Source organism: Tauraco erythrolophus, chromosome 27, assembly GCF_009769465.1.
Source record: "Tauraco erythrolophus isolate bTauEry1 chromosome 27, bTauEry1.pri, whole genome shotgun sequence".
NCBI classification, from domain to species: Eukaryota; Metazoa; Chordata; class Aves; order Musophagiformes; family Musophagidae; genus Tauraco; species Tauraco erythrolophus.
Window position 1 is genome coordinate 1,776,911 of NC_141491.1, and position 23,232 is coordinate 1,800,142.

Below are 23,232 nucleotides of genomic sequence, written 5' to 3' on the forward strand. Positions count from 1 at the left end.
AATGACACAAAGTAGACAATCACTGAGGGATGCCGGTGCTGTGCTGCAGTCTCCGATGTATGGAACACCGGTAATTCTTCCTTGATTTCCCAGTGGTTGCAAGTTACCCACTGGAAGCAACTTAATTTTACTCCATTCCCCGGACAATAGAAAAACGGGGATGATGAGCCATCCTGGAGCACCCGGAATTCTAGGAGCAGTCCTAGACACTTCGCCGTGCTCGAAGGCTTGCATTCCTGATGGTGGGAATGGGAGAGAGCTGGGAGCCCGAGGCGTGAAAACTGGCCGAAGCACAGCCAGCAGCTGCCAGAGGGTCCCGTTCCTGGCCCTGCCACACTCCTCGGCTCCAGGAGGAGATGATTAATGAACTATGTGGTTTTGTTTTAATTAGAACAGAGGCATCATCTTATTACTGCCTGTTATTGCTTTACAATAAGTTTAGTTTCTGTGCAGATTATGAATTTATGGCTTGCAGGGCCCCCGGCTCACCCCGCACCCCCAGTGCCCACTGTCGCCGCTGGCCCATGGGACTTAGCGGCTCTGGATTGTGTCCCAGCGCAGGCGGGACGGGGAATTGCTCCTGAGATACTTGTGGTTTGTCTTTCCTCTGCTCACAGAGTACTTTTCAGTGCCCTTTGGTCCTAACCTGGCGTTGGTGCCCGATACGTGGTCCCCGGCACAGAGCATCGCCCCCACTCCTGCTGATCCCCCCCGTCCCGTGGCCGAGGCTGTGCCCTCCCGTTCAGCTCACCCCCTCGTGCTGGTTGACACCTTCCCCCGGTGCTTTCTGTGCCCTGACCCGTGCTCCCGTGGCAGGTGCTCCCCGAGGGACAGCTGCGAGCGCGCGGACGAGCCGCACCGGTTCGCGGACAGCATCGGGCAGTGCATGAGCGTCACGGTGCAGCCCAGCAGCATCTCGGTGTCGGAGCACAGCCTCCCGGTAGGTGCTGCTGGCGCGCGGGGACGGGTAGACCTGTTGGAGAGAAGCACTTCCAGCACTTTCCAGGTTCACAGGGAACAGTCTGTTCTCCAGCCTTTCTCCCTTCCCATCGGCACAAATGTTTTCCCATGAAGTCAGGCTCGCAGAGGGACTGGGGAGGAAAGGGGTCATCCGAGCTGGGGAAGAAGGGGGTGGGGGTGGCAGAAACAAATTCCCCTTCCCCTCGGGCCTCAGCTCACATTTCTCCTGGTCCGGTTTCATTAGCTGTTGAAAGGAAAGGCTTTGTTTCCCAAAACCCTCATCTGTGAGCTGTGCTCAGGCCTGGCTCTCCGAAGCATCCCAGCTGCTGCTCTCCGAGCCCCCCAGCACCCCACGGCAGCTGGCCCTGCTGCAGCCCCGTCCCAATCCCCACCACCCCTTGCTCTTGAAGGGGCTGTCGGGAGGGCACTCACCCCTCCAGGCACCAGTTTGCCACGGGGACAGTCCCCGTTCGGGATGGGGTCAGTGGGGACGGGCTGGTTTGTGGTGCCCGGAGTGGGGCCGTCTCTCCGGTGGGGGCACAGGGGGGTGGTCGGAGCCGCTGTGCATGCGGAGGGCAGTTGGGGCGATCGCTGCTGCTCTCGTGCGTGACAGGCAACGCGCTGCTGCCGCTGGCACGGGTTCCTGACACGGGCACCGAGGGTGGCAATGCTTCTGCAGAGCAAGCAAGGAACAAAAGCTGCCATTGCCCCCTCTCCTGAGCTGCAGCCCCCAAAGGCTCAGCAAGGTGTGTTTGTATCAGTAAAGAACCTGAACCCTTGGCTTTCCTTTTCCTCCTCCACTTGTCATGAAAGGGCAGCTGGCACGTCCCGTGGGCAGGTAGGAAGTTTAAGGGGGTCAGTATGGAACGGGAAAGCGGCGGATCGTGTAAACACGCAGGAAACTCGGGCAGCTCTGCCTGCTGACGGGTTGCTGCCTGTTTTGTTTGCCCTCTGCCTCTCCTCTCGCCGGCTGCAGCTCGGCGTGCTGGTGAGCGACGCTCCGGACCTGTCGGCGGGGGTCACCTGCCTCTTCGGAAACCTGACGGAGGTGGAGGGGCAGGTGTCGGGCAGCCGCGTGGTGTGTGTTTCGCCGGCAGCGAAAGATGTTCCTGCCATACCGGTGGATCAAGGTAAGCAACTGACTTCTGGGCAGCAACACGACGGCCGTGCCACCAGAGAGCGTGGCGTGGGTTTGGCCGTGTCTGCTGGGTGGAGCGGACCCTTTGGGGCTGCTGATGGAGAAATTCACACTCCTGTCAAAGACTGTCGAACCCAGGGAGCTAAATATGCTCCGTCCTTAAGAAATGCATCCCACATAGGGAAAGGTAGTCTGGAGGAGGCAGTGCTTGCCCTGTCCTCGCACCCTCCCTGCACTGCCAGGCAGCTCCCCAGGACAGGACAGGAGCTGTTGGTCCCCCTGGGCTCCTGCCCGGGACGGGCTCGCAGCCCCCCCACACCAGCTGCATCTGGAAAGCTGGAGCCCCCACCTCAGCCTGACTCAGCACCCACGAGTAGGTGGATGCCGTTTCTATTTTTCGGTCCTGATCTTTGGGTTGTTTCTTCATTAATGTCACTGCTGTCATATTTTTCTCTTCCCGTAACCAAAATGCCGCTTGCTTAAAACTCATTTTCTCCTTGGCGTCCGTCCAGGTGTCAACTGTGCTTCCCTGCTGATATCTTTGTATTTCTAAGGCGTTATGTGGAGCCTGAGACTTGGTGAACGCTGGGGGCCCAGATCCACCGTGGTGGCAGGGCTAGCGTAGACTTACCCACAGCAGCTCTGGAAGAGCAATCTGCTCTTAATTAACCCAGTGCTGAGGCTCCTGAAGAGCTTCACCAGTGCCCTCGTTTCCAGCATTGTCTCCTATTCCAGTCTTGGGCTGCTTCTCAGAGTAGACTGAATTAGGTTTTTTATACTGGAGACAGAATCCTTTAGGGAACAGGATAAGATTCCAAAATCATTTCAGCTGCGACCCAAGGCAGCGTTTAGACTGTGTGTCTCCAATGCATTTTGCTATCAGGGCTGATTTGGTTGGGGGCATTGCTGGAGACAGCCAGCCCAGCACCCTGGGGTGCTCGAGGGCAGGGTCTGGCTCGGAGGGTGCTCAGCCCCCAGCTCGGGGAACTGCTGCAGACTCACCGCAGGTGGGGAGGTCCTGACAGCTGAGGGGGCAGGGAGATGAAAGCAACCTGGCTTCCAACTCCTAACCCAGAAAGGATGGCTTGGCACACTGGCAGGCGGGGAGCGGTTGCCCCTGCATCTGCTGTCGCTTCCTTCCTTAGTGCTGGCAGCACTGACGGGCTCTGGTTTGCATCCCCAGACTGGTTCGGCGTGGTGCTGCAGCTGAAGTCGCGCGAGACGGGCAGGACGTTCGTCAGCACCGAGTTCAAGTTCTACAACTGCAGTGCCCACCAGCTGTGAGTGCTCCCTCCCCATCCCTGGGCAGAGCCAAACACCCACCACAAAGAGAAAGGGCTGGGAAATGGGTGCTGGGCTCCGGGACCAGCTGGGGGTTGTCACACTGCTCGGTTCAGCCAGCAGACACGGGCAGTAGAAGGGGAGGACAGGAGCCCACCCCTCCCTGTCTTCCCTGAACTTCTCCGGGTGTGTCTGTAGCTCTGTCTGCCTTGGGAGGCTCAGGCAGAGCGAGCCTGGAAAAACCTCAACCTGCTGGTGCCCCCAAGCTGCAGATCCAGCAACTGTGAGCGCCGATGCATCTTCACAGGTGGCTGGTGAAGGCAGAGCAGAGGGTCGGGGCGGTGGGCTGCAGGCATCAGGACTGCTGAGCATTGCAGGGACATGTCCCCCATGGGCACATCTGCCACTGGAAGGCACGCAGCTGGCTGGCCTTCAGAACAGGTTTCCAGACCTGAAGCATTTACAGGTTTCTCTCTGGGAACAAAGCAAGCTCCAGAGCACCCAAATGAAACGTGGGCAGGACCCGCCAGGAGTTGGATGGCAAAAGGCAGGGCTGACCCGCGGGGCCGGGCAGCACCTCCCGTGGTGGGGGTCAGCTGCCAGCTCCGCTCTGGGAGCGTGATTTGCTGCTCGAGCTGCCCGGCAGGAGTCAAGAAGTGCCAGCACAGGGTCACTCCCAACCTTTCTGCACTGGATTTGAAGCCTCAAGCTACGGAGCCTTCCCTGCCACACTTGGAAGAGGGTTGTGTGCTGATGGGCTTGGCTGCCTCGCAGTTTTTCTAGGCACGCGTTCAATTTTTTTTAATTTTGTTTTGAGCCGTAGCACAGAGTAGAGGTACTGGGATGAAGGGAGCCCTGTGAGTCCCTCAGTCCTCCCGTGCTGCCTCTCACGGTGGTCTGTGTCCGTTACCCCAGTGGTCTCTGCCTCCTGTTGTGCCACCCCTGGTGCACAGCTTTGTCCGTACGTCCTTGTCCCTCAGGCTGTACGGCTCCAGCCTCCCCTCCAGCACTTGCAGTCCTTCCAGCGGTTCCTTGGCATTCTCATATTTTTGGATTTGCATGAGGGATGGCATCGCAGAGACCCCTATTTTCACGTAGGAGTGGAGGTTTTAATCAGCAGAGGCGATGCATCTTTTCTCGCCTGTCACTTGGCTTCGTCTGACCGTGCCTTTCCACCAGCTCCTGTTTGGAGATGAAGTGCTAACACGGTGGTAAATTCTGCAGCACTTACATCATACCGGACTCGTTATCGGCGAGTTCAACAAGGGCACCAGCCAGCCTGGCGGGAATGAATCACAGCATGCAAAAAGCAGGAAGGAACACGGGTCTCAGCCAGCGGAGAAGAGAGACCTATCGATCCTGAGACTCTTTATTGCGACAGCAAGGGTGTCTGGAGAGAGCAGGGCAGCAGCCGTACAAGTGGTGGTGGCACATGGAGCACGTACCCCTTGGGAGCTGGCGTTAGGCTAAGAGGTGGTGACTGGGTGTAAGACTCCGAGAGCTCAGGATCCTCCCAGGAGCCCCTCACCCAGCTCAGTTGAGCAGAGTCAAAAGCGTCAGCCAGAAAACTGCGGTACAGTGAGAGGTGCCGAACCACAGTGTTGGCCTGGGGGGTCAGAGGGGTCCTCCCCGCTCCGACCCACCGGCGCTGGGGGAAGCAGAGATGGGAAAGCCAGAGGCCGGGGCCAGGCCAGGTGAGGGTGGGTGGGAGAAGTGCTCCAGACCGAAATGGAGACAGAAATGGGTCAAGCAAACGAGTAATTAAATAAGCTTGCCGTGCTTCTTATTCTTCCCCAGATTTGCATATGCATGATTAGAATAAGCTTCCTTAGCTATTAAGGTCACTCCGAATGCATCAGAAGGAAAATACAATTGAGTTATTGAAACACGCGTTCTCGTGGCAGCAGCCTGCGCGAGGCATCGCCCCGGCACCTCCGCCCAGCTGGCAAGAGATGCCCTGCCCCAACACCCCCCTTCCTCCCTTTCCCATTTCCTACCCAAGGCCACGCTCCCGCTTCCCTGGCAATGCCCATGTGTTCACGCTGACCCTGGGCTCGCTCCAGTGCATCCCTGTCCCGGGCACTGGAGCCACAGGTTCCACCGCAGAGCTGCGTTCCGTGGGCACAGCTTATGCTTACGGCAGCAGACGGTCACCAAAACGCTGCCACGTGGCACAGAGGGTCATCCTCGGAGGTGGAGGAGGTGGTTGCTGCAACTATTATGAGCCGTCATGGACCATATGTCTAACTGGAGCCAGTTAGTGTGGAATAAAACCCACCCAGGCAGTTCACTGGCAGCTGGGCTGCCCGTGTCTGAAAAGGGTCTGCATTCTTTCAAAAACATTTCATAAACAGTTAATTTCTTCCAACACGAATCAATGGTGCTTGCTGGACTCTTTGCACTCCAGGGCCAAGCAGAAGTGTTACCGTTGGCTTGAAGCACTCCTGTCTTGCAAAATGACCGATCCAATTTTCGCCAGGCTTGCCTTGTTTTCTGCTTTTTAGAAACTGAAAGTCAAGTCTAGTGTCTGTGCAATATTGTGCTTTATTTTATGCCAATGCAACGATGTGCAATAAATCCCAGCTCGTGTCGTATTACTGAATTAATTTTGAGGTTGCTTAAAGACTGTCTTTCGAGTGTGTGTTTTCCCAAACCTGTTTTGTTGTATCAAAACATCCCTCCAAAGAAATTCTTTTCCCATGAAGGACCCTGAGCCTGGACTTCTGGCTAAGCCTGTTACCTGCCAGGGTGGTAACCTCCCCCCAACCCCTCTTCTCCCCCCAGGTGCCTGTCCTGCGTGAACAGCGCTTTCCGCTGCCACTGGTGCAAGTACCGGAACCTCTGCACCCACGACCCCACCACGTGCTCCTTTCAGGAGGGCCGGATCAACATCTCTGAGGTACAAAATGGGTTTCAGTACTCCTGAGCATTTTCTTCTTTGCTTTCCTATGGCACAATCAGCGTAACCAACACTTACAGGAAGTTTTTTGACTTTCCATGGGTGCAGGCTCCTCTTTTGGCTGACATCAAAAGTGCAGATGCAGCTGTAGAGGCGTGGAGCAAGGAAGTGTCAGTTTAGCAAAAAACGCTGTGTCTCGACCTGAACACCTAAACTGATCCCCCCCGTGATACCTGGGTGTGCTCAGGTTCAGGAACAACCGTAATTACGGTGGTGCTTTCCTTCGGGGGGCTCAAAGACCACTGCATTTCGGCAACTCCACTTTGCATACGAGGCGTGCAGGGATCTGCCCGACAGGAAGCAGCAAGTCAGATGCAGAGCTCTTGGTGGGACTCATTCAGTGGGTTGTGTTGGCATGTCTGAAATTTATGGCAGGAGCCCGACTGTAATCTGATTAAGAAGGGAATTATGGATGTGATCAGCCTCAGACTTTGGAAGAGAGAATTGATTCAGGTTCCAGCGCTGTGGACCAGGAGCCATCTCTCCTAGCAGTTAATAAAAGGTGTGGGGCTCAAGTCCAAAAATGCTTTTAGCAGTTGGAAGGAGGCACAGCCCGTTAACGGCTCTGCCAGATCTTCTGTGTGTCCCGAGGTGGAGGGATCCATGGAGGAAAGGAGTTTGTTAGCACAAATTCCTCATCAAAGGTTACCACTGACCCCTCGGTCTGGGGTTTCTGCACCTGTTGTCTTGTGTGATTCCCATGCCCTGTCTGCCTCAGGTTCACCAAGTACAGAGCAGATACAGCCTCTGATGCTGGTACAGTCTTGGTTTTCACCCTTACATGTAGCTTTGTGGAACGTGAAATGGGTGCAGGTCCTAAAGCTGCGAGGAAAAAAAAGGTTTCAAAGGTGCTTTGAAAATCCTGGGTGTCTTGGGAAGTGGGAAGGGCAGCAGTGAGGTTCTGCACAAATAACAGAAAAAGAAAGGAGAGTGAGGTCAGCCAGCATCGAGACAAACCTTATCAGTGAGTGATGGAGACAGAGAAAAGCGGAAGAGATCGGTCAGGAGCCGTTAAAAAGAAGTGTGTGAAGCTGCCAGGCTGCTGCTAAACTGCAGGAAACTGGAAACTTAATTCATGGCTCTTTCTGGTTAAAATGCTGCCAGGAGGCACGTAGATACAAGGCAAGAAACGTTAATGAACTGCATGTGTGCATCCTTGGGGGAATGTGGGAGAGCCACGGGACGGTTGGCAAAACTGGGAGCGGGCACTGCCTCCGGGCACCGGCACGGGCCGAGCAGGGGGGTCCCGCAGAGCCACGGGAGCTGCCCCCTGCGGCAAGGGGAGTGGTGCCCAAGGAGAGGCGTTCACCACAGGGACAAACCAAAAGCCTTCTCAGTCCAGTTCAACGCCAAGAAACTTCCCCTTCAGATAACAAAAGAAAGCAAAAAAAGCCTTTTCTTTCCCTTGAGTGCTGGGGGGTTTTCCTCCTTCACGCTCAAAGCATCACTGTCTTCCCAGGCTTTACAATTGCAGTTCTCAGTTTTATAGGTCTTCAACCCCATGATCTCAGAAGTGTTTGACAAGTCTCTGGAAAAGTAGGACAATCCCATTATCTCCATTTTTCTCCTGGGAACGCACAGGACTTGCCTGAGATCACACGGAGGGAGCGAGTGGAGGAGTCGGTATCTCAGCCCATTCCCGCTGGGATCACAGCGCTGTCGCGTCTCCAAAGAACTTCCTCTGTTGTCTTCATGTCGTAGAGGTTGTTTCTTACCAGGGGATGTTAATGAGATATCCAACACTTTCCTGGTGATTACTTCTGATAAGGGCTGATGATAATGATGCAGATGCTCCACTGTTTGCCATGACTTCTCCAAACCTCTGAACACACAGGCAAAGCCAGCCACCAAAAGCTAATTTGTTTACTTATTTAAGTAGTTTTTTTTTACTTATTTGAGGCAAAGCAATTGCCACTTGTGTAGACAGTTCAGAGCCAATGCCTTTATGATGGGCATTTTACTCCAGCTAACACAAGACATCAAATCAATGCCCCATAAAGAGTTTCCTCTCTTAAAACAATTCAGATCACAATGTTCTCGTTGTGTCATGGCCTGATGGATTAGCAAAATGTTTGTGCTTGGCAACACGGCTCCCTTCCTACCAGAGAGTCGTTGTGTTTGGAGCCGCCGCGGGGGGAGCATCACCGGCACGTGCTGCCCTGTTCTTGCTCCCGTGTGTCTCTTCTCACGTAAGATTTACACACAGGGTTGGAAATGTTCTTGTTAATTTAAGAGAAAATATCTTGAATATTCCCTTTTACTCCTGGCCCATCAGAATTCGTGTCCCACTGGGATTCGGTGTGTAGCAAGCTCCCTTTGATGCTCCCAGGAGTTGTCTGTCTTGAGAAGGCAAAAGAGCTCAAAGCCTCAGCCGCTTGACAAGGTGATGGGGGAAAGAAAGCCCTTCTGCAGGAGCTGGGCGCTTGCTCCTTGCAATCTTCTGGCTGTATGGACTGGGCTAAATGCTGCCTTTTTGCCCTGCTTTCCATGAAAATCCAACAGAGAGAAGCTTTTTCTGTCTCTCCGCCTGCCCAGCCAGCAGGAATTATTTACTGAAATGGAAGGGCAGAGCTGATGCAGAGGACACCCTCTGATGATGGGTCTGTGCTTTGTTGGGGTAGTGAGTGGCCTGTGAAGCCATCAGTGAGCGATAACCACAGGGATGCTTGAGGAAAGATGCCCCTTGACTGCCGGATCTCTGGTTTGCATCGTGCAGTTGCATTTGCGAGCGTGCAAAGGTATTGTCTGTGCACGGGGCACGCGTGGTTTGCAGTCGTCGGTGGGTAAATACAGAGCCCGTCACAGCCTTCAAAGCAGAGCTGTCCTCCAGGACAGAGCTGGCTGCTCTTGGTATCTTCATCTGGTGGGAATTTTCTGACATGGGATAAACCCAACTCTTTGGAGGCCTCTGTTTCCAGGTGGCCACTTATCTAGGAGGTATTAATTAGTAAGCAAGTCGATTTCCTCAGCCTTTTCTTAGCCTGAGGCGTTATTTGTCCCCAGAAGGTTCCTGCTTAGATGTTGCTGTCCAAAGAGCAATGGGAAGGCAGAGGTGTGGGGCTGGCTTGCACCCGCAAAAGCAGAGCTTCTCCAAGAAGAGGCCTCATGGGTGTGTAGCACTGATTGTCTCACTTCCCAACGCTTCAGATCAGGCCTGTGATATCATTTTAGTGTGTCTGAGGGGGTTGGGTTTGTGTGTGCATGAGGTGATAAGATGTCTCTCTCTCTACGTGTATAAAACGTGCAGATGAAGAGGAATGTAGATACATAAATATATTCTTACACCCCATCCCCATGTAGAGGTAGAACCAAATAAATCCTATTAGTTTCCCAGAATGTGGGATCCCGTCCCTCTTTGATGTCCACTGCGTGCAGATAATGCCATTTCCACGTGTGAGATGCTGAGTCAGGGGGATGGAGCGTTTCAGATTCTGGGAGTTTAGTGCAGAGCCAGGTGTGGGCTCTGGTCCAACTCCTTTAAATTCTCATTGCTTTGAGAGCAACACCTTTGCCCCTGGCTCTGCCCTTGGATGCTGAGAGCTGCTTGATGCGCCTTGAAGAAAATAAAACCAAATCAAACCTTCCTCTTATTGTCCTTACGATCCCCGCTGCTGAATACCTGAACGGGAACTATGATGTGTAGGAGATAACTCAGAGCCACATCTAAGCCCACCCAAGTCAGCAAATGGCTTTGCTGGGTCACATCTAACTTCTGGAGAGACGCGTTTGTCTGAAAAAAGTACCAATAGTACCAGAAAGCCCAGTTGCAGCGAGATTAACTCATCTCAGTTTGAGAAGATGGGTTTGAACTGATCAGCAACGCTTTTTTCCTCAGCAGATTTATGGTGTGTGTAACCTGCAGCGTTTGGTGTTTGGAGGGGGAAAGGGCCACGCAGGAAAACGCTCCGCAGGCTGCGGGGACGGGAGCACTGCCGGGAGCCGGAGGGAGACGTTCCCACCTGTAACCCGGCCATGTTCGGGGGGATTGCTCTGTCCTCACCTCTGGTGCACAAAGGTTGTCTGTGGGTGAGAAATAGGCTCTCCAGCCATCCGTGTTTTGCATGGCTGTAAATATCCCAGTACTTCATAAATTAATGGTGAAGACCCGGGTTACAGCACGTGCAAACAGCACAGAGCTCCGGACAGAAGGGAACTGGGTGAGAATTGACCAGTGAGAAGAATCTGGCTTTGGTTGCCTTTCTTTTCATGTTTGGTTTCTAAGGAGCAAGGGCTGCTCTGCTTTCCAGTAGCATAAATGAAGAATAATGCGTTTCCGTGAGTGACGGGGACGGTAATTTGTATCATTGGGAACACAACTGTGAGCCAGGGGTTTGCGTTCATGTGCCAGATCCGTTTATGTTTATAACTTTAAAATGTGTGTAGCAAGTGAATGTTTGTAGAAGGTTTTCTTTTAAAAGATGAAAAGTATGAAAACATCAGATTGCCTTCCGTTTGGGTGGAACTGCGTCGTCAAAGGAAACGCTTGCCATTTCCAGGCAATTTTTTCCAAATAAGAGCAAGAAGATTTGACCTACTAAAACTGCTCAGTTAAACGCAAATAATAACCGTGGGTGCTCTGTTCTACTCCAGAGACAGATGTGTATCGCGGGGCTTTAAGGTATTTATAGACCTTGGAATCTTTGAGGCTAAAAAGTGTTGGAGAAGCATAAAATGTCTTTGTAAATTGTGTGCGATGATACTTCATAGTCACAATATTCCCCGGGAGTCTGTGCCACTCATGCGTCGGAGTCTTGTCTTTCTCCAGCAGATCTTCTGATTTGTGTTTATTCTGGTGTACAGGAGTCAAGAAGGATAATGAGAGGATTCAGCGTGTTTGTTTAGTGAGAGGAGGCAATAATGGCCTTTCTAACTCGCTGCAGGATTTACTTCTCATGAATTAAAAAACAAAGTAAACTGATTATGGAACAAATTGTATATTCCACTGGCTGCAGTTCTTCCTTTTTATTCTGTGTTTTCTGGATGCTCAGCTCTTCCTGGCACTAGCACGGGGAGGTGCAGAATCGAGCACCCAGACCTGAGCCCTACAAACCAGGGACGGTCTCATCATTTACCACCACGAGGGCACCTTTGCCACAGCCACCCAGCTGCCGTTCCAGCTGTTGGTGCTGCCCACCGCTTCCCAGTTCATCATGAAAGTCTTATAAAGTGAATAAGCGTTGACAGAGGCGTTGCTAGAGCTGATGATGCACCTCCAACAAAATAATTTATGTTAGCTCTGGCTTTTAGATCTGGTAGTAGGTGGAAGAGGTGGCGAATGGAGATGTGGTGGATGCTCCATCCCTGGAGACGTTCAAGGCCAGGTTGGACGAGGCCCTGAGCAACCTGATCTAGTTGGAGATATCCCTGTTCCTTGCTGGGGGGTTGGACTAGATGACCTTTGAAGGTCCCTTCCAGCCCTAACCATTCTATGATTCTATGATTCTATGAAACCAACCTGCCAGGCAAGATTTGGTATGGCATCACCCCCCTTCAGCTGCTGCAGCACCCTCGTGACACCCATTTCCACTGGCTTATGCTCCAGGCATCTGTGTGCAGGGACGTGGGTGCACATCGCTACAGCAGCAGTTCAAAAAAAAACAAATGGAAAAAAGACCTGAAAAGCTGAGCAGTGAGCCGGGATGGGAAATGGCATGAGCAGGGAGGAGAAGGCCTCCAGCAGCCGAGCCAGCCCCGTGCCCTCCGCCAGCCCCTGCGGCTTTTGCAGCTTCGCTCGCTCGTCTGATAAATTCAGCAGCAACCGCCAGCAGCAACGCGGCTCCCCGCAAGCGCCCTGGGCTTTCAGTGGTGTGGCATCTTCCTACGTATCCCTCCATCCCAAAACATGTATCCCCTTATTAGTGTGATCACTGTAGCTGTCAGCCAGCACCCAGGGGCTGTGTCTCTCGGTGTTTCCCCAAGTGGTGCATGTTTTTGGTTTTTTTTCACCAGAATCCTGATGTGACATTTTTCTCCCACTGAAACCAAAGGAAAAAAAAAATCTATTATGTTCTACTCATCTCTAATGACAGCAGAACAATTTCTGCTACCAGCGTTTTCAGCAATGCAGAGCAGATTTGCAGAAGTCCTCTCCCGTGTCTCCAAAGGAAGAAGCATTTCTTTAAGAGTCGTCTCACGAATGGCACTGGCCAGGAAGGATAATGGTCCATAACATATTCATTATTTTCAGGACTGTGCACTGAGGTTCTCCCACTGGTGATGTGGTTGGAGAATTTTTGTTTTCAATCATAGCGTGATAAAAGATTCTGCAGCCCCAGGATGCTTTTCCTCCCAAACACGGGCTTTCCACGGAGCTGGGACCTCTCTGGAGTGGAGCCATTTGTCTCCCGTCAGTCCTTGATGTGACTTGGAGGTTAAATGGAAAACCTTAAATGCAGCCAGATCTTAAGTAGAAGGTGGTACAGGTGTGTGGTGCGTGACAAGGAGGAAGGAACGTGCGTGCAAGGTCGGCTCAGAAGAGCTGGCAGTTGGATGGAAAACACCATGAATCTTAGGAGTTTGCCAGTGGTGGTGTGAAGGCTGAGCCGGGGCTTGGGTCCATGAGACCAGGGTCTGCAGGGACCTCGGAGCTGAGCTTCACCGTGGCATTCCCTTCCAGCCTGTAAACCTGCTCCACTTTTCTTTCCTTGCCAGCACAGCCCGCTTTCTGGCTCTCGGAGTTTAAAATCACTCCTGGCTGTTAATCCGTGAAAGTCCCTGTTAGAAATAAAATAAAAAATATATAAGGAAAAGTGCCACTAAAAAGGTTTACGAGGCAGCACTTTAAGCTACTGGCTTCTCCAAACTGGGGTGGCGTCTGTTTCTCATTTACAACTTGCCTGAGCCAGTAGCTCCCAGGGGCTGGGAGCAGGGGAGTGGGCAGGCGTGGGGTGCTTAGTGGTCATCAGTGGGAGCTGGATTTTCTCCCTGGGGCCATAATCCTGGCAGGAGCCTGGTGAGGATGGCCCTCGTGTTGCTGTCGGAATGATTTATTTTAATTTCTAGGCAGGGTGGCAAAGGGCTCGGGATGCCAGTCTGGGATTTGGCAGAGGGAAGGGAGACGTCAGTCCGTTTTTTTCTAGAACAACTGCTTTAGCGTGGGATTAATCATTTGGCTCAGGTACTTACAGGTACTTAGGTACCCAGTTCCCTTAGATCAAAGCAAATTAGATGTAAATGACAATTTACAATGACAAACCAGAATGTAAATGCTTCTGATGGTCAGAGCCTTTGTCTCTGCGTGTTGCAGTTCCCGGGATGTAAATCGAGGAAAAAACTGTATCTCTCAGTGTGTTACGAGGAGATAATGTTTAGGATGCTGAGATCTTATGGGAGGAATGTCATACTGAGAAGTCTTTTTGTTGTGGTTCATCTCGGAGTATCATTTAGTTTGTGCTCGTGGCTGGTGGGGAACTGGAGATCTGCTCCTCTGTGGAATGATGTTTGCAGGGAGAGTTTCCTTTTATTTGGCATGCAGCATCTCGCAGGGCAAAGTCTTGAGCTACTGCAGTATTAAAACTTGCTGTTAATTTACAGTTGCATTATTTTGGCCAGATAGTGGCAGAAGTGGAAGCAAATCACACTCCTCTGTACTTAACGTTTTAATTGCTGTGCTTAGTTTTCAGAATACGTGGGTTTGGAGGCAGCACCGTTTTGCTCTTTTCTGCTCCTTTATAGCAATCACACAGATGTTTGAAGTATTTTCACGTCGTTTTTAATGGAAAATTTAATAGACTGCTTTCACTTTCGTGGCATTTCGTACACTCAAAAGTCAGGCAGCTTTCAGGGACTGAGGAGCTCTCCTTCCCCATTCTCACTGCCTCTAGCTGGTAACTCCTGAGCCTTGTTTATGAAATGACCATCAAGGACGAAGTACCTGGTGTTGCAGCCTCGTGCCTGGGCTTGCACCAGCAGGACCTGTTTAACCTCCACTTTCGTGCAAGAGGCTTCGGTTCCTCATCAGGAAAGGCCTCAAGTGAAATGTCTCTGTGCTGTTTTGTCTCAGTCCCCCCTCCCTCCCTTCTCCTCCCCCAGACTCCCACTGAGCAGCCTCTCCCCACGCCTGGAGCTCAGCCTCCCTCACTTCTCCCAGTTGTCTCCCCAGACGCCTTTGCTCTGGCCTGGCAGGGTGGCAGTGGGTACTGTAAGGCGCTGCCTGTAACATCCTTTTGAATTTGCATTTGTCTCGGAAAAAATGCCTTCCTGGAGCAGCTCCCGATTGCATCCCGGAGGTGCAGAAGGACTTTGATCTGCAGTGGGAGCTGTTTGTTTGACTCACTGAGCTGGGCTGGGATGTCCCAAGGGTGGCAGGGTCCCTGTGCACGCCGGCACGCCGTGTTTGCTGTTTCTGGGCTACTGTCAAAAGGCTTTGTGTGCCCCAAGGAACCGTGTCCAGAAGAGTCGGAGGCTGAAGAAGATAGAGACTCCATGTCTCATATCCCAGGGACACCAGAGCCTGTTTGGGATCTTTTGGGCTGGCCTCCCTTCTCGTCTGGTGGTCTCTCCAGTGTGCACACTGGAGCAGGAGATCTGCGGGTGAAGATCTCCTTGCTGATAATTTTCCATAATCCTCACTCATTGATGACTTTGCTGTTGTCACTGTGCACGAAGGGACGTGTGGCACTCCTGGTCACGGCCCAGCATCCTCCCCGCTGATACGTACCGAGATACAGCTGTACAAAAATTAATTAGGTTTTGTTTCAGTCCTCCCTCCTCTGGGAGAGATTCCTCCTCAGATCCAAGGGCAAACACTTTTTTTGAAAGCCATAAGACCTTTGCAAATGCTGTTTGCTGGAGAAGCCCCCGAGTTCATTGCACATGCCAAGCCCTTGCTGCGGTGCCTGAGAGAAAAGGCCAGTTTTGCAGAGTGGACAATTTCAGAAGGCACAGGGGGATCAGGATTAGGGCACTTAACCCCATTTGTGGAAATCCCATCCCTCCCGCTCTGGGTCGTGACTGCAGCCGAATCCTCCTGTCCTTGGACATCCTCCGTTTCCCAGGAGGATGGAGCAGGGAAGAGCGTTGCTTTAGAGGTAGAAAGGGCAGTTCAGCCCAGATGTGTTGCCCACCCAGCTGGCAGAGGGACGTGTGCCCCCGCGGGCAGCCCCCAGCTAAGGAAAAAGCCGTGTGAGCAGCAGCGCGGGAGCCAGCTGGGCATTTTGGAAAGGCCAGAGGTGTCGGAGCGTGGTGAGGGGCGAGAGCAGATAGAGCAGAAATTAACATCACCTTGGAAATTAATGGCATGCTGGTGTGATTTTACTGGGATAAAGCAGAGCGGAACGGTCCGTGGTGGCGGGAGGGAAGCGCATCCCGTGCCGATCAGTCTTGCTCCGGAGCGGCACACGGCCGAGGGGTGTAAGGAGCGAAATGGGATTAGGAGGCGGCCCGGGGAGCGCAGCCCATCACCCTCCCAGGGCAGTGGGGCTCAGGCGGGGCTGGAGCAGCTGATAACGCCACGGTGGGAGGGCGAGAGCGTGTGTCTCCGTGGATAATGCCCACGGCAAGCTCGGAGCGGGGAGCACCGCCTCCCCCAGCAGTGGTGTTCCTTCTTCTGCAACTGCAGGGAGAAAATCAGTGGCATTCCCGGGGCAGGGGGGCTGCGGTGGGGGTGTATTTCTACCCTTAACCTGCAACTGCATGAGTGGGCTGAGAAGTGGCTGGTCCCACATGCCAGGGATGTCCTGGGACACCAGCCCTGCTGCTGGAGACCTGGCCAGACCTGCCCACGCAAGGTCACCGCTGTAACCTCCCCCTCTCTTTTATTGCCCCCCCAGGACTGTCCGCAGCTCTTCCCCACGGAGGAGATCCTGATCCCAGTGGGAGAGGTGAAACCCATCACGCTGAAGGCGAGAAACCTGCCCCAGCCGCAGTCGGGGCAGCGCGGGTACGAGTGCGTCCTCAGCATCCAGGGGGTGACCCACCGCGTGCCCGCCCTGCGCTTCAACAGCTCCAGCGTCCAGTGCCAGAACAGCTCGGTGAGGGACTGGCTGGGGGCACGTGGCACAAAGGTGCCCAAATTGTGTGTCAGCTTGGGGGTGGGAGAGTGAGAAACCCTGGAGTTCAACTCATCCTGAATTCCAGGTGGGAACCTGCCGCGGGCACGCGAGGTGTTCCATTATAGCACCGGAGTGGAGAAGATCCTTTATCTGGCGGTTCCCTGTCTGACTGCGGGGGGTCAGCGAGGGGAAGGGGAGGAAGAGGACGGAATGCGAGGAAGGTGTTAAGGGAGGCTAATTCACACGGGGGAGATAAGGCGAATCACAGACCCCTTATCAGGGAGCTGTCGAATTCCAGGTCACGGTAGCTGGATGAATGCAGTGATGCTGAAAAGCAGCGTGGTGCAGGGAAGGGGAGGGGAAGGAAAACTGCCAGGGGAGAGGGCACAGCGCAGCAGAGGGAAGGAAATCATCTGGATGCTGCTGCCGGAGAAGCAGGCAGGGGAGGACGGCTCTGCTCTGTAGGATGGGGCTTAGCCCTGCCAACGGACCTGGCAGGATTTTACCCCAGAACGCCCAAAGTTGCCGTGGCAGGTACTCAGGGACACCAAAACACGTATGGCAAACACAGGATTCCCAAAGGGCACGCTCCGAGCCACAGCCCAGGTCTGGGTCTCGCGTGGCACGCATCAGCTGGAGGGTGGGCAGGGGAGGGCACGGTCCTCCGCCTCCTCACCCTGCCTTGGAACAGGTCTCTGGGCAAACAGGGCACTTTCAGGTTGTTTTAGGCAACAGCACAGGGTCTACTTCAATATTCAGTGCAGATGGTCTTAAATTGTTAATGGAGTTTTGAATTTTTCAAAATTTCACTGGATATTTATATATGGCTGGCCGTCTTTGGGCCTTGCAGCTTGGTGGGTAATAAATGTATTAATACCGTATAGTACTTTTCCTATCCAAAGCGATTTATAAACATTAGGGAAGCACTTTTATTCGTCTTTGGCTAATAGGAAGTGGTAGGTAGAGAATGTAAAGGCAATTCTGTACTCACAGCTCTATCACTTGTGCAGAAGATGTAGTTTCACACCAGTTTAGTAAAACCCAGGCAAGGTGAATCAGTACAACTGTGGCGTGAGGAGGGTCAAAGGAGTCTGCTTTGGTTTAATCCTCATTCCCTCATCCCAAAGAGGATGGCAGTGGTCACTTACCTTTTGAAGTATTTTTAGTAGCTCTTGATTGACTGAAAGCATCAGAATGAATTGGTGCTCATTGTGATGATGGGAATTTCAGAATACACCAGGAATTCACCTAAAGCATCCAGGTTCACTCTGCCACGGCCCCCAGGATGTCCATGAGAAGGTGAATAATTCAAGCCTGTGCTATCCTAGACTAGGCTGAAGCAGAAATTGGGAAAGGACCTCTCTGCACCCTCGATTTTTTCTCAGCTGTTGCTGTTTCATCGGCCGAAGCTGTGCAGCAGGGTTTTTAAGCTCCTCGTCACACTGGGGAGCGTGGTGACTGTAGAAGATAGCCTGGAGGCAGCAGTCCTTCCAGTCTGATTAACTGGAGGGGCTGTATTGATAAGCTGGAGACTGAGTGACAAGAGCAACCACTGTGAGTGGAATAATTAATCTATTACCTCTCACCAGGACTAGATCTGATTTAATTATCTCTTCCTGGTGAGGAGGAGGGAGCCAAAGCAGGACCTTGGAGGTGAAGCGTAGAAGCAGTGGTGGTTCAGACATCAGCACATGTTTTTAAGCAGAGAATAATCACGGTGTCTTTAAAAAAAAATCTTCTTTCCCTGTTAGTATCTCTGAATCATTCTCCCAAGCGTTTCATTCTCCCTCTTCTCCTTCAGTATCTCTATGATGGGATGGACATAAGCAACTTGGCAGTGGACTTTGCTGTGGTTTGGAACGGGAACTTCGTTATTGACAACCCGGAGGATCTGAAAGGTAACGTCTGCTTGAGTTGGCTTTGGAGTCACGGGACGGAGGGAGTGACGGGGCTGGGAAGCTGGTGCAGAGCGGCGTTAGCTGCAGGCAGAGATGTTGTGGTCCCTGTGGGTCCTGCTTTGGCTGAGAGCAACTCACTCTGTCCCACTCATGGTGATGCTCGCTGAGCACCGCTGGTACAGCCTTGGCTTTGGAGTCCACTCTGCGGCTCGTTAAGTCAAAACTCACCATGTGCCTTTGCTCATAAGCCCGAGATCAGCCGTAGCCCGCGGGAATATTTCCGTTCCTGACTTCTGAGCGCCCGTCCCCTCGTCCCTGCAGTGCACCTCTACAAGTGCGCGGCGCAGCGCGAGAGCTGCGGGCTCTGCCTGAAAGCCGACCCCAAGTTCGAGTGCGGCTGGTGCAGCGGCGAGGCCAAGTGCACGCTGCGGCCGCACTGCGCCGCGCCGCCCGCCCAGCCCTGGCTCGACTGGTCCAGCCCCAACGTCAAGTGCTCCAACCCCCGCATCACCGAGGTAAGCGCGCGCGTCTCCGGTCCCTTCTCCTTCCTCCCCCCAAAGCGGGTTTGTAGCTGCCTCCCTCCCATCTGAAAATCCATCGTCGTCTGTCCGGCGCTGAAGAGCTGGGAATGAAACGCTCCACCACTTTCTGTGGAATTAAGGTGTGGATCGGCCGGGGTGTGCAGCCCCCTGCCCCGCCGGGCAGCTGGCACTCGCCGGCGACGCTGCCAGTGTTGGGGTGACCGCTACGGACTGTTGCAGGAGTGCTAATTAAACTAGGGAGCTAATTAGTCTGTAGTTGATGCTTCTGATGTTTCTGTTCAGACCACTGAGGGATGCAAAATGTCTCCCAGGAGCATTTTTACCAGTAAAACTGCACTCGGTCTGTTAACGTTACTATTAGGAGTGACACTCGTATCAGGTGGGAATGAAAGAAGATTTTGGTTTCTCACTTAATTAACTCGCCACGAAAGCCTCCCTCGCCCTGAGCGTGTGCCCGTGCTGCAGAAGGCAGAGGGCACGGGTGTAAACCAGTGCTGGATCAGAGCAGCCTGTTGGGCTGATGCTCGTGGCTACAGGAACTCCTGGCAGGGCAGGAGCGGGGCTGCTCGGCACACGAGCTGCTGCCAGCTGAGCAAGGACCCCACTACGTGTGGAAGCATAGCTGGTTTCTACACCAGTTTAGCTAATTTGGCTCATGCCCAGCCCCCCCGGGAGGAAGGTGTCAGCATCCTGTGTATGGAGAAGGGAGGGAAACCGCAGTGGGGCTGTGTCAGGGCTGGGGCCAACTGGAGGAGGATGTTGCTGAGCAGAGTCCGTCCATCCCGCAGGGACGTTATCAGGCATTTGGTATGTCTGTCTTAGACCTTCTGCCTGGCCACGTTGTGCCTTCGATGGGCAGGTGTTCCTCCTGTGCCGTGTTTTGTACACTGCAGCGTGGAACCGATGAGGCTGCGGAGGAGCGGAGGTGGTGGCAGTGCTGGCTGGGCAGAGAGGTGGCGAGTCGGTTGGTTCGTTTGGCAAGTCACAGCTCTCTTTACAGAGGGGTAAAATGAGCCTTAAAGGTTTGCCTGGGTGTTCACCGTGTCCTGCCCGTAGTCAGAAACCAGAATTTTCTTACCCGAGTGCTGTTCTGCTTGCATGAGGTTATGCTACAAGGTGCAAGAAGCAAAATAACTTCTGCCTGAGATTTTCTTCACCAAAACCATTCGGACAGTTGTAACATTGAAGAAGTCTCAGATTTATTTATTCAGCCCTCCTTGAGCTGAGCAGAGAAGGGGAGGAACACTCTGCTCCAAGTGACTGGCGTGTCAGCGGTGCCAGGCTGGCTCTCGCGCTGGCCGCGGGCACGGTGCTGCCACCGAGGGTTTTATCACTGTCCAACTTGAAAGCAATACTTCTGGTCTCTGTCCAAGGAGAAGAGAGCAGAGCTTTGCTCTTACAGGTTCTCATCTCCATAACCAGGTCTGTGTCTCAGCCTTCAAAGCGGGGAGCGGGGGGTACCTCGTGGGGGATGTTCTGAGTCTCAGGAGATTGGTTGCCCTGAGCGGATTTGGAGATGAGGGAATCACGTAGGAAACATCTGTGCTTTCCGTGGCAGATTGGCCTGTTCCACAGTGAGGGTCAGCGGTGGAAAACAGGTTTCAGGGGAGTGTGTTGTCCCGTGGCCTCAGCTGACCCTGGCAGTGCTGTGAGCTGTTGTGGTTTTATCACAGGTCTTACAGTGTTCGGTGGTTTTCCTTGAACTCCACCTCCCGCCCTTCTCCTTATGAATTCACAGCTTTTATTTTATTTTTTTGATGAAAGTCAAGTTTGCAGTTTTCACTGTTGTAGCAGAAGAAGGGGAAAGCAGAGGAACTGTTGACCTCTCTTTGTGTGCTTTGAGATCCACTGATGGGAAGGGCACTGTGCAGGGCTAAAAGCTCTTGAGCAGTCAGGTCTATAGAAAATGGCAAAGCCCCCGCAGAAACCCTGCAGGGTCGATATTCCTAAACCCAAACCTTTCAACAGCACAGGTTAACCTCCCTCATCCCGCTTCCCCTCTGGAAAAGTGTAGGAGATTGTCTTGGAGACCATGAGACCTTTACAACCTTCACTGCTGTTGGGTCTTTTTTACTGGCATCCGAGTTTTTTTCAGTATTTTGGGTACCGCTTTGCAATGTCCAGTGCTGCAAAAGCTGGGAAGAGACCACCCTGCTCCGCTAGGACCCACCTGCTCCTGGCAGGTTTGAAGCAGGCGCTGGTGACACGTTCTCCATCCCACATGCACCAGCATTGACAGACTCAACTGGGGAGCAGCGTTTGGTCTCATACTGGGGCTTGCATTGCAGTCTGGATCATTCAGACTAAAAGAGCCTTGAATACGGGCTGTTTTCCACTCCTTTTGCTTCATCTGGCCAGGTTCACTCTTTCTGTCGAGCCGGAGGTCAAGGGCTTTGCTCCCAGTCACCAATGCCTTTGGGGAACGTGTAACTAGTACAAAGAGATTGTGTTTTAATAGTCATAAAAGTGCATGAGCAGTAGGAGATATGCAGCCCTTTTTCTGAGCGAGAGGCCCAGCTGTCACCGACAGTGTCCCTTTCACAGCGTCAAACTTCCACGCGGTCTGTGGTCTTAGCAATAAATAAATAAAAATCAGTTTTCTTGCGAACAAGCGGCACTCTGATCTCCTGTTCATTTATTTGCAGGCCTCATTAATATAACATCAGTGCAACAAACAGCCGAAGGGGGGGCAGTGTCAGGCTGAATAATGGAGTTGCTCTGCTGAGATAACAATTAGGTTCTGAATGTGCTATCAGCTAAGGCAGAGACAAGGAGGGATCATGCCGGGATGACAATGCTTATGTGCTGGTTCCCTGCTGGGCTCATCAGCTGGGATCCAGCCAGCTTAGAGCAGGATGAAAAAAGACAAAGAGAATGAAGGTGGATGACATTTTGGGAGGGGGCAGGGGTTATGCCATTTATTCTGCAAGCCGGGCGCTCTCTCTGCACCCTAACAGATGCCAAGTTATTGTGCAGAACGGTCTTAGGCTCGCGGGTCGCCTCCAGCTCCAGGAGGAAAACCCCCTCCATCTCCCAGCCATTCCCAGGTCTCCCTGTCTCGTGCACAGACGTCTTCTGGAGGCTGAATGTTGCTTTATGTCAGAAACACTGAACCGTGCAGCTGGCAAGACGTGAGGCTGAGAACATTTATCCTGCATCCTTACAGCAGCATCTTCTGCAGGCTGGGGCTCAAAGCGTGCTGGCACCGGGCTGGGGCTCGAAGCGTGTGCTGGCACTGGGATGGGGCTCCCGAATCCCTGTGATCCCTTGAGTCCCAGCCTGGGGGATCCCGGGGATCCCTAACTTGGTCTCAGGTAAGAAGCAGCGACGACAGAATCGCAGTGGTGCGTCTGCATCCCTTACGTGATGTCAGGGCAGAGGGTGAGGGTGGCTGGACTGCCCCACTTTGGGTCCTTCCTGCTTGGCACTTGCATAAATCCTTTCTCTGGGCAGCAGGAACGTGCTTTATCGGAGTGGTGGGTTGCTCCTTTGTTTCATGCAAGGTGAGGTGCTGCAGAGGAGAGGTGACCTGCTCAGGATAGTTCAGGGGGTCAGCAGAACTGAAGGCCCTGCCTCCCACACCCTGCTGTAGATCTCAGCGACTTTAAAACTGCTTCTGTTCTGCAAACAATCTAAAAAACTTCCAGCAGAGGTACAGACCCCTACGCAGGGAATGTCAAGTTCCTTGTAGTGGCCTTGGGTTTTCCTTAGCTGCCCTTTGCATGTTCTTTTGGTCTTCCACAGTGGAAAGCCACTGTATTAAAGTATATTTCTTGAAACTGGGGAGTATTTCTTCTTAATCCTGTCTCAGATCAGAAATCCAGGCTGTCATCGCAGCCCCCAGCAGCTCCCTGGCACGACCGCAGCCCCGGGTTAAGGCAGACCGTGGTGCCAGTGGCTGCCCTGGGCTGCGTTTGCTGGAGGTGCCCAGACTGAGCGTCTGCGCCGCGACCAGGTGGCCCCGGGACGCTGCTCCGAGGGGTCGCCGGCGCTCGGTGCGACGGGACCTTTAAGACTTATCTTCTTTCTGCGATTTTGACTGAATCTCTCCAGCTGTAATTAATTGAATGCATCTGTTCTAACCCTGGGGCTGCTTTATGGCACAGTTACTTCAAAACTGTTCAATTAGCGGCCACTAAAATCTAGGTCGAGTGGAGCTCCGTATCGGGGATTTTCCAGGTCAGAACATTTTCAAAATACCGAACGGGCTCTGCTTTGTTGGGTGACGCCGCTTGGCCCCGCTGGTTCTGGTAAGGTTGGGAAATGGCAAACTGTGACTTTTTTTTGAACAGTGATGAGACAACGAGCCCGGCGGTGTAAGTGCTCCGGGAAACACGATTGAACGTAAACCAGAGCTGCAAAGGACAGTTGTAACTGTCAAGTAGGTGAACCGCCGCGTTCAGGTGATTCCCAGCAAGCCACGTTAAACATCACCAGCTCAGGCCTTCAGGACTTGGTGTAA

General features: G+C 53.0%; 1 protein-coding gene across 1 annotated transcript in view; it reads left to right on the plus strand.

The window, feature by feature from the left end:
* Positions 1–23,232, plus strand: part of PLXNA2 (plexin A2) — a 145,565-nt gene that overhangs the window by 83,523 nt on the left and 38,810 nt on the right. The window contains exons 5-11 of the mRNA XM_086627423.1: positions 817–940; positions 1,937–2,090; positions 3,282–3,378; positions 6,164–6,278; positions 16,109–16,309; positions 18,132–18,228; positions 18,550–18,743. Of these exons, the coding sequence (XP_086483549.1) occupies positions 817–940; positions 1,937–2,090; positions 3,282–3,378; positions 6,164–6,278; positions 16,109–16,309; positions 18,132–18,228; positions 18,550–18,743 (982 nt within the window). The remainder of the gene's footprint in view (positions 1–816; positions 941–1,936; positions 2,091–3,281; positions 3,379–6,163; positions 6,279–16,108; positions 16,310–18,131; positions 18,229–18,549; positions 18,744–23,232) is intronic.